The 9523-nt window shown below is 34.9% G+C and overlaps 1 protein-coding gene across 1 annotated transcript in view; it reads right to left on the bottom strand.

Moving 5' to 3' along the window:
- Window positions 1–173: 173 nt before the first annotated feature.
- Window positions 174–9523, bottom strand: part of LOC100891591 (probable E3 SUMO-protein ligase RNF212) — a 15347-nt gene continuing 5997 nt past the window's right edge. The window contains exons 8-16 of the mRNA XM_030976043.1: window positions 8882–8948; window positions 7285–7321; window positions 6714–6783; window positions 5109–5172; window positions 4411–4461; window positions 4199–4227; window positions 3618–3664; window positions 2886–2920; window positions 174–1298 (exon numbers count right to left, since the gene is read on the bottom strand). Of these exons, the coding sequence (XP_030831903.1) occupies window positions 1268–1298; window positions 2886–2920; window positions 3618–3664; window positions 4199–4227; window positions 4411–4461; window positions 5109–5172; window positions 6714–6783; window positions 7285–7321; window positions 8882–8948 (431 nt within the window). The 3' untranslated portion in view covers window positions 174–1267. The remainder of the gene's footprint in view (window positions 1299–2885; window positions 2921–3617; window positions 3665–4198; window positions 4228–4410; window positions 4462–5108; window positions 5173–6713; window positions 6784–7284; window positions 7322–8881; window positions 8949–9523) is intronic.

Raw genomic sequence — 9523 nt, 5'->3', positions numbered from 1 at the left:
AAAGGAGGAAGTTACATTTATTAAAACTTTACAAGTAACATTGCAAGATATGAAACAACATTAATGAAGTTTATGCTCAGCATAATGGCAAATCAAACAATAGTTGATTTAGGTCTTGCTAATTTTGGTACATATAATGCACAACAAAATTTATCCTTTTATGCAAGCAAAAGAAAAAATGATGAACCAGCATGGATGCAATGGTATGAGATTCCTAAGTGAGATGAGAGATGCTCTTTTCAACTCTATACAGGCAGGCTGTGCTCAACCAATGGAACAGTAGGCTGCCACAGTAGATATTTATTTATCATTACCAGTGGCAGCGAAATTGGGATAGGCCCTAATTCAAGGTTGTTTGACTTACAAATGGGTATGATGATAACTTGTATGATTCAAATTTGTTGCACGTATTTGCATAACATAAGAAGAAATAAGTTAACCAAAAAATGAAAAAATGTGTTGTGTAGTCCTATGCAGTATATGACTTCATTAAGCCAAGTTCAAAGAAATAGATATTAGATTCTCTCTAATCTGATATCGGTCACTTTAACAAGAATAAACTAAATAAATAACATTCATAAACAAAACAACAAATTTCTGTGAAGACAGTAAAGAAAACTGATATTTAGAAGATCCAATTCTGTAATGATCAGATACAGGAATTGTTATCTTGCCGCTATTCAATGATGTCATAAAAGTATGATTTAAAGGTTGATGAAATACCTCCTAGTAATTGTATAGTGCATACAATTCAAAAGCAACCATGACACATGGGCATATCAAAAGCACTTAGTTTCAATATTGTGATTGTCACAGTTTTTAAACAGTTTCATGGTTGCAGAGATTTCAAAATCATTTAGCCTTGACAGATTGAATTTACAAAGGAGGTTTGTTGCACTCCATCATCTGAATCATGTTTCAAGGTTCTCATGTTGACTAAAATAACCACATATAACATGCATACTTCCTTTTGACATTTGTTGCCTTCACTTACCAAATGTGTAGTAATTGTCATGCTGAAATTCAATGCAATTTTAATATTTGGTGATGACTGAATATGCCCATTATTGACCTCCTACTGGATGTGAGGACATGAGCGTACTGTGTTTACAGAGATTGAAATCTAGTTTGTGAATTGAGACCATTAACTAATTGTAATTGCAGGGCTTGTGAGCATTAGTTTACTGGCAAGTATGCTTGCTCTGGGTGCATGATGATGGCTTTCTAGAGAACGCTTCTAATGTTAGTCCTTGATCAGGGAGAAGAATCAAGGCTGACTTGCAGAAATAGACATTCCTCTACAAAGAGATTGAGAAGATAAAACAGTGAGAGAATGATAATGAGGGAGTTAAACAGAGATACAGAAAAAAAGGAGAGATATAGGTCACAACAGGGATATGTGAGTTTTCCCTGGTCACAAGGTGGATAGAGAAATAGAGAGAGACAATCATGAGAGAGGGAAGGAAAAAAGATTTTATAGGAATACTGACACATCTTTCATAAACTGCTTGATACAATTTGCTGTATCAAAATTAGGCCTTTGGATATAGCATGTTAAAATCCCATTTTAATCAATTCTTAATACCCCAGTCGCACTGACGAGAAGACCCGACACCAAACCAACCAACAATAGACTGAACAAAACAATGATAGTACCCTGAATGGCTATGAGTGGGTGTGTATGGGGTCAGGTCTGCAGTAGGACTGAAGTATAAATCAAATCATTATACATACATTGTATGCTTCAAAATGTTTTATTGACATTAATATACTGACACCAAGCACATGTAGTATGCTTCCTGTTTTTAGATTGATTTTCTTCTTGATTTACATACCGGTGGATGTCCTGCATAGCACTAAATATTTCACTGAGTCATTAGATTATGAAGGCATACATCATAACTATTCAAGTTCATTTATTCAAAACCACACGACATGATATAATGTTTTACATAAACTAGATGGAACTTTGACTGCGTGCAGTCGAAAATGATGCCTCCGACATAGAGCAATTTCACGAACCAAAACAGAAGCAATTTTTCAAATTCAGGTTCAATTGTAATCCATGAACAGGTTCTCAGAATATCGTGATTACAAGCTATTTTTCATATACATGTATGACCCTTTGAACTTTGACCTCATGACCCTCTGATTTAATCAGTTCATGGGCTCTGTAAGATACATATATGTACAGAGTTTGATAGTATTCCATCCGTCAGTATTGACAATGCATTCACAAGATAGTTTTGCATACATGAGCCCCATGACCTTTGACCTCATGACCCCAAAATCTAATCAGTTCATTGGCTTTGCAAGATACATATATGACCCAAGTTTGGCGGTAATCCATCAAAAGGTTCTTGAGCGCGATCATCAGCTATTTTTGCATACATGAGCCTGTGACTTTTGACCTTTGACCTCGTACGTACGTACATACTTACGTATGGACGGACAACCCGAAAACATAATGCCTCTGGCTACTTTGTAACAGAGGCATAAAAATGTTCATATAAATCATTGACGCCTTCCAGTGAAGGCAGAGCCTGCCAATCAATTCCAGCTAAGCGTTGCTTAAACCTTGAGATTCTTTCATCATTTATTACCCGCTTCATAACTTAACAGAAGTTTCCACAGTGCCCTTTTTTACACAAAAGATAGGCATTAGGCATATGATCTGTGTGTCACTACTGTTCAGATTTGGTCCTACAAAGGAGAGATGTATGATGCCTCGGTGCATTTCCAATTATAACGCCTCGTAAAGGTAATACACTTTTCGAATATTATTTTCTAGTGTTAATAACAGCATGTTATCATTCAAGTCTAAAGGCTAGGATCACACCTAGTCTTGCAACAGAATTATCAATTGACATTAGATATATACTCACAGTACAGGAGGTCTCCTGTGGGGAGTGTAGTTCAACTGTAAAAAAAAAAAAAAAAAGATAGGGTTATATATTAAAAAGTATAAGTCAAAATCACAATATTCTTTTATATATTTCCTGCACTATTAAATGTAAGCATATATAAGCATTGATTTAAAAGGATAATTAACCAGCAGAGGAAACAATTGTGTATAATCATATAGTGATAACATAAGATTGTTGATTGTAGGGAAGAAGATTGATCGATTGTAATTAGGACATCAAAGTCTGTTTTCTTTACTTGCCAATTACAACAAATTCATATCCTGCATTTATTAACTAATAAAAATTGCCTTCCAATTATAAGAAAAGATGGATCCTGAACGTAAGTTGTAAATTCCAAGGTCATCAAAATGAAAGACATGTATCAAATTCAAGGAGGAATAAATGTATATACCTAGGAGATGTACAAGGATAATTCATTCATTGATTTCTAAATGGTAATGATTCATGTTCACAAAATACATTTCTGAAATCCTATGGTATATAGGAATCAATAAAGTCTTTTCAACAAACATTCTTATACCACTTTGTGTGAGGTGTAAGCTTCTGCACAAGTGTAAAAGTCACAATTATTTGGTTTTCAAAACATAAATATAATCACAAGAAGATCATTTGTAAAACTTGCTACATAACAAAAGAAAAGTTGATGTTGTTTGGACGTTATTATTTTAAGAAAGTGAAAAATGATTTTACCTGAATTTGTTTTCTACCAATAGCATCGCCTCCAGCCCCTGGTGTATCTGAAATGGAAATGATCAAGATCACAAAATACAACCTCTGATCTGATGCTCTTTGTTTATATGTCATTATCATTCTCAGAGTTGAGTAGTAGTGATACTTACATCAAAATATGGGGAAATGCTTCTGAATTTTATCGCTATCAGCATTGAGCTTTATTTCACATCTCCCCCTCCTCCACCCTCTTTCTCTCTCTCTCTCTCTCTCTCTCTCTCTCTCTCTCTCTCTCTCTCTCTCTCTCTCTATATATATATATATATATATATATATATATATATATATATCTTTCTTTCTTTCTATCAACATCTTTTAATTGGTTTCCTAAAAAAGAATTATATATTGGATTATTGGTTGACAAGGAAATGGCATAAGTTGTCTCTTATTGAAACTTATAGTCTGGAATTACTATCCTGTAATTCAGATCTAAGATTTTACAATGGAAGCAGTTATTTTCAATGCATTTAAATAATCAACAGAATTACATAAAGTTCACCAATCGTGTCTGAAAAGAATAATTGTAGTCATATCCTACTTACTTCTCCTGTCATGGGTTCCATAGCCACTCCTAAAAGGAAGAAAATAAAATGTGCTTATTTAGACTAAAATCATAAAAGTAATGCAAAACTGTAGTTGTTCCTAATTTTACATTATTTATTTATTTAAAAAATAATACATCAGATTTTTTTGATAGAATCAGAATGTAAGCTGCATGTAGGTATAGTATCATGAAATGGAAATTGATGGTTACCTTGGATTATATGCAGTGGGACTGTTACTAAAGGGTGAAAAACTAGGTGTGCTAGAAAGAAATATAGAAAATGAAAAATGTCAGATTTATATACCACAATCAAGAGAAACGGTTGTCAAAATGAAATATAAATCAAAAATTAGAAAAGACACTGAAACATTGAGGGTATAATGCATGATGAATCAAACACAAAAACTACTGTTGCCTTAACATGCTTAGAACTTATGGCATATCTTTTACATTTAAAGCCATACTAAAAGCACTACCCCAAAGTCCCCTCTATAAGGCGTAAGCTAGTCTACCATAATTTCAAAAGATGGAAAGAAAGCTAGCATAAACAATGGGATAGGATTATACTGAACATGGGTACGACTGCATATGTTAGTGACTATATGACATGAAATTATTGGGACATTGACATTGACATTGTAAGACATTGTTGAGTAATTTTGTTTTTTAAAGTATCGATTGTAATAGTAAATTCATTATTTTTTAATTGTTACGTTTTCTAAACTGATTTGTACCAAAATACTTTGTTTAGCTGTTTAAGGGGTACAGGCTCGACTAGCACGTGTGCTTTTATTTGGCCCCTTTTACCAACCAATAGTTTCTCTTCTTGTATATGTATAATCATTGTATGAAATGTATATATTGCTGTCTGTAAATAAATCAAATCAAATCAAATCAAATCAATATACCTTGGAGCAGTCATCTTGGATGAAGTGGGCATCATAGTAGCACATGAAGTAGGCGTTATTGTTCCTGCAAAGATGGGGAATCATTATGTTGGGACATCATGATTGCAAAGACTTTCAAGAAATCTACTCTAGGGAGAGCCTTTCAGCTCATGTTATGGCCTATATAGAAATCAGGTTCAGCTAGATAATGAGGTGATTGTAAAGATTGCATAGTTTAACAGGCAGAGGGTTATTTTTAGGCAATTGAAAATTTCCCCAAATTGGATTTCTTGAAAGTCTTTATGATTATCTTGAAATGTAACAAGGTTTATAAATGAAACGCCACTCCGCTAAGGATTCTGCTTCACAAAAAGAACTCAGTCAATGAAGCAAAAGTCCTCAACTAAAATGCCGTAAATCAAAATAACTGTTTTTATAAAACAAAATATTTGAAGAAAATTCCTTGAACAAACGTAAAGGCCCGAAACCTCCTTTGTGAATTTGGGCCATACAGTTTGAAAATAAGGATATCACTGGGCTGGGGGACCTTCTTTAAAAATTATCAATTAATTCAGGATCAATGCAGGAAAATGGCAGCAACAGAAAAATGGGGATTAATTGAAAAATCTGCCTAAAATGAAGATATAAGAACAGGCTACCTCGTGGCCAAAATTGTCCATCCCTTTTGTATGCCCTGTAAGAAGCGCCATGTGGAGCCCCCCAAAAGGGGGGTCTTTAAGAAGCAGTGTGACAATTCACTCCCCCACGACATACACACCCATGTACTTTAATTATTTATTAATATTATTAATTTTCAAACCTAATTTCCAGAGTTGATGAGGGCTACGTTCTGCCTGCAATTCTTGTAACTTACTTAACTCATACACCTGTCCTTTTTCTGTAACTCATTCACTCCACATCTCTCATCACTCCTACTCATCTCGCACACCTGTACCCTTCTTTTCCTTTCTCCCTCCCCCCTCTCTAATGAATGCAGACATCACAGAAAACAACAATTCCTGGAAAGAATAATTCCAAATTTAGATTGTCTTAAAGAAGGCAATTAATGCACCTTTAAAAGGACCATCAACGGCACATCCACACCAGAAAGGACAGACAGTTCTAAGAGGGCCAGACCCTAAACAACAAGCCAACCCAACCCCCCCCCCCCCCAAAAAAAATGTACCAGTTTTCGTTCTTCCCATCAAAACAACATTCCAACAATAAACCAAAGATGTTAACATCCCCACGCGATTATAATCCTAATGTTAACCTGACCTATAAATTGACAACAAAAGAAACAGACAACTGAGGAATGTAAAGAGTGCAAGGAGGCAAATGAACTTTCCTTACAAACACAAATCGCAAAATTCTATAGAGTACTGAAGTGTCACAGAATATTAGCCAAATTGTCAAGGTTGCTATCACCAAACGATTTTTGTTTAAACAAGTGCGTGGTTATCACACCAGCACCAAACATTGACTTTGCCCTGCTCCAGCCTATGGCTTGGATGATGTCGCGGTGAACATTATGCAGAGGCTCTGTTCTTTGGAATCATTAACCTGAACGACGAGCCAACATGACGTTAGCACTTTTGTACTCTATGTCACTACATATAAACTCACCCATCCTACCACCTGAGGGAGGTGTTCTTATGCAATACCTTGCTGGTCCAGGGGTGACAACTTGAGGGCTCTTTAAGAAAAATTTGATGATACTAACATTTTCTCTTTAAACCAACATAAATGGTAGAAAAATAGCCTTGTTGATTCCCATTGTCATAATAGAAATCATTTCAAAACAGAACAGATTGGTAATTTAGTTATATGTTAACATTTTCTTGAGATTAAAAATGGTATACATTTAAGCACACTGAATTCATCATTTTAGATGTCAATTTACATGAAAGTAGGAAGAAAAAACATATTTTTCTTTAAAACAGATAAATATGTAGATCTTAGATAACTTTTAAGAGATAATACCAAGATGAAGAGGTCTAAACCATATTTAATCTCTGGAAATTCATGTACATGTATGAGTAGTCCAGCTTTTGTCTTGTCAAATATAGATAAAGACTGATATAAATATAAGGGGAAAGATCACACACACACAGGGAGGAGTAAGAGAGAGAGAAAGAGAGAAAAGAGAAAGAGAAAGAGAAGAAAAAATAGAGAGAGAGAGAGAGATAATTCTTACCTGCATTGATCCCTTACTTACATCCATGGCCGTTGGTCTAAAGTAAAGGGGAAATTGAATTTTATACGAATGTAATCCAATTCATCAGTTAAAGCACACTATTCTCATTTTCATGTCATAGTATGATTACTACATTAACACCGTCATAAGTTGATTTATTTAGTACAAAAGTGTACGGATGAGTAGAATACCTGTAAGGCTAATAACTACCAGAATAATATTTACTCAACTACAATCAAAATATGAAGGTCAATAGTTTTCTTTGAAACCCATCAACTGTTACATGTTTAACGTTTTACAGAATTTTTCAAGGTCTATTTTGAGGTTCGCATTGTGTTTCATTGAATCAATTGGTCTTTCTGAAGTGGATTAATCATTATAGTCAGAGTCATCCATGTAATTGTGGAGAAAATTGTGAAGCACTTTACAACGAGCTAAACTGCAAAAGCCACTTTACCACATCATACCTTAGCATGTAAATTGGATTTGAAAAGTGAAAATGTCAATACCACTTTTGTTATCCCTCCACTTCCCACTTCATTTGACTGTACATGTATCATTGACTGTGTACACTTTTATTTCATGCTTTGTGGACATAAATAAAGTCAAGTACAATCACTGAATACCGTAGTTGAATGAAGCACAGTGATCAATAAGAATCAACAACATTTTGGCTGGTAATAATGATAGCAATATTCTGGGTTTATATCGCACTTGATACATAACTGACATTATTAACCGTATCAGACATCTGAGCAGGGCAATTTTTAAATGGTATTGCCCTCAAGGTTTTGATGGATAAGTCAACAAAATTACAATAAGTTAGTCCGCGCAGAAAAGTCAATGGGATTTTGTGTGTAATTTGGCGGGCAATATAGGTTATATAGAAAACCAATGCGCAAATATTTTACCCCGCTCAGAAGAGTCAATGGGATTTGTGTGTAATTTGGCGGGCAATATAGGTTATACAGTAAGTCAATGGACAAATATTTTAGCCCGCTCTGAAAAGTCAATGGCAAAATGCGTGTTAAACTAGTGCGCAATAATGTAGTGCCAGTTGTAATTTACATCGCGCATCAGCTATTGTAATTTACATCGCGCATCGTGTATTAGAAAATGCGCACTTTGCGCGAACTCCATTGTGACGTAACAATCACATCCTAGGCAAACTGTTTGCAGTGTATCAAAAATCTGTCAAACACTGGATGAACAGTGCTGGTTTGACAATGTTTTTGCAACTTCTAATGCTAGGAAACCCTGTGTAGCCTACATAATTTAAGAGTATAAGATAGTAAGAGTTTCTTTTTTGCTCTAGATGTCTGATGTGGTTAATAATAGTAATATTGACTGCCTAATTCAGGGCAATACGACTTGTCATATATCACCCTCACCTTCGGTTCGGGCGATATATGTCGTATTGCCCAGAAGGCAGTCAATATTACTTAAATATCTCTAGCGTTGTCAATTAATGGTCAAGAGAAGAACCTTGGTATGGCAAAGATAGAAAGAGAGTGAGAGAGAGAGAGAGAGAGTGAGAGAGAGAGAGCGAGAGAGAAAAAGAGAGAGAGAGAGAGAGAAGAGAGAGAATATTACTCACGTAGTAGGATAGGATGGCCTGCTGAATGGAGAGCCTCTATTCTTACAAGGTGATGGCGTCTGGTGAACTAAACATTCAAAAGTAAACAGAAAAATCAACAATTTTTTTCCCCTCTTCGCCTGTTAAATACATTTACAAATGAAAAGGTAATATGTTTATACCTCTGGGGTATTTTCATTTAGCAACAAGATCATAATCAGTACATAAGACAAATGAAGAATACAAAGTTTAATAGTATAAATCACTATTTGAGGAGCATCTTTTTTATTACATGTAGACTTGAATATTCCTTCATAAAATATGTCTATATCTTCAGTAGATCACTAAATGAATATGTCACTATGAACATGACCGACAAAGAAAGCGGACAAAATATACAGTTCCTCATTCTACCCTCAACAATTGCTATGGTAGACAAAGGAACATCCCTTTACTGCTATTATGTAAAAAATCTGTACAACAGGTGTCACATGCATATTCACCTGATCTACACATTTTTACAAAACAGCAGTGAAGGGATGTTCCTTTGTCTACCATATCAATTGTTGAGGGTAGAATGAGGAACTGTATATTTTGTCCGCTTTCTTTGTCCGTCATATTCATAGTGTGTACTGTGCTAAACTTTTTACATACATCAAAACA

This window comes from Strongylocentrotus purpuratus, unplaced genomic scaffold (genome assembly GCF_000002235.5).
Source record: "Strongylocentrotus purpuratus isolate Spur 01 unplaced genomic scaffold, Spur_5.0 spur5_scaffold_8, whole genome shotgun sequence".
Classification (NCBI taxonomy): domain Eukaryota; kingdom Metazoa; phylum Echinodermata; class Echinoidea; order Camarodonta; family Strongylocentrotidae; genus Strongylocentrotus; species Strongylocentrotus purpuratus.
Note: the sequence above shows the minus strand (reverse complement) of the source record. Positions and strands in the feature narration are given on the sequence as shown.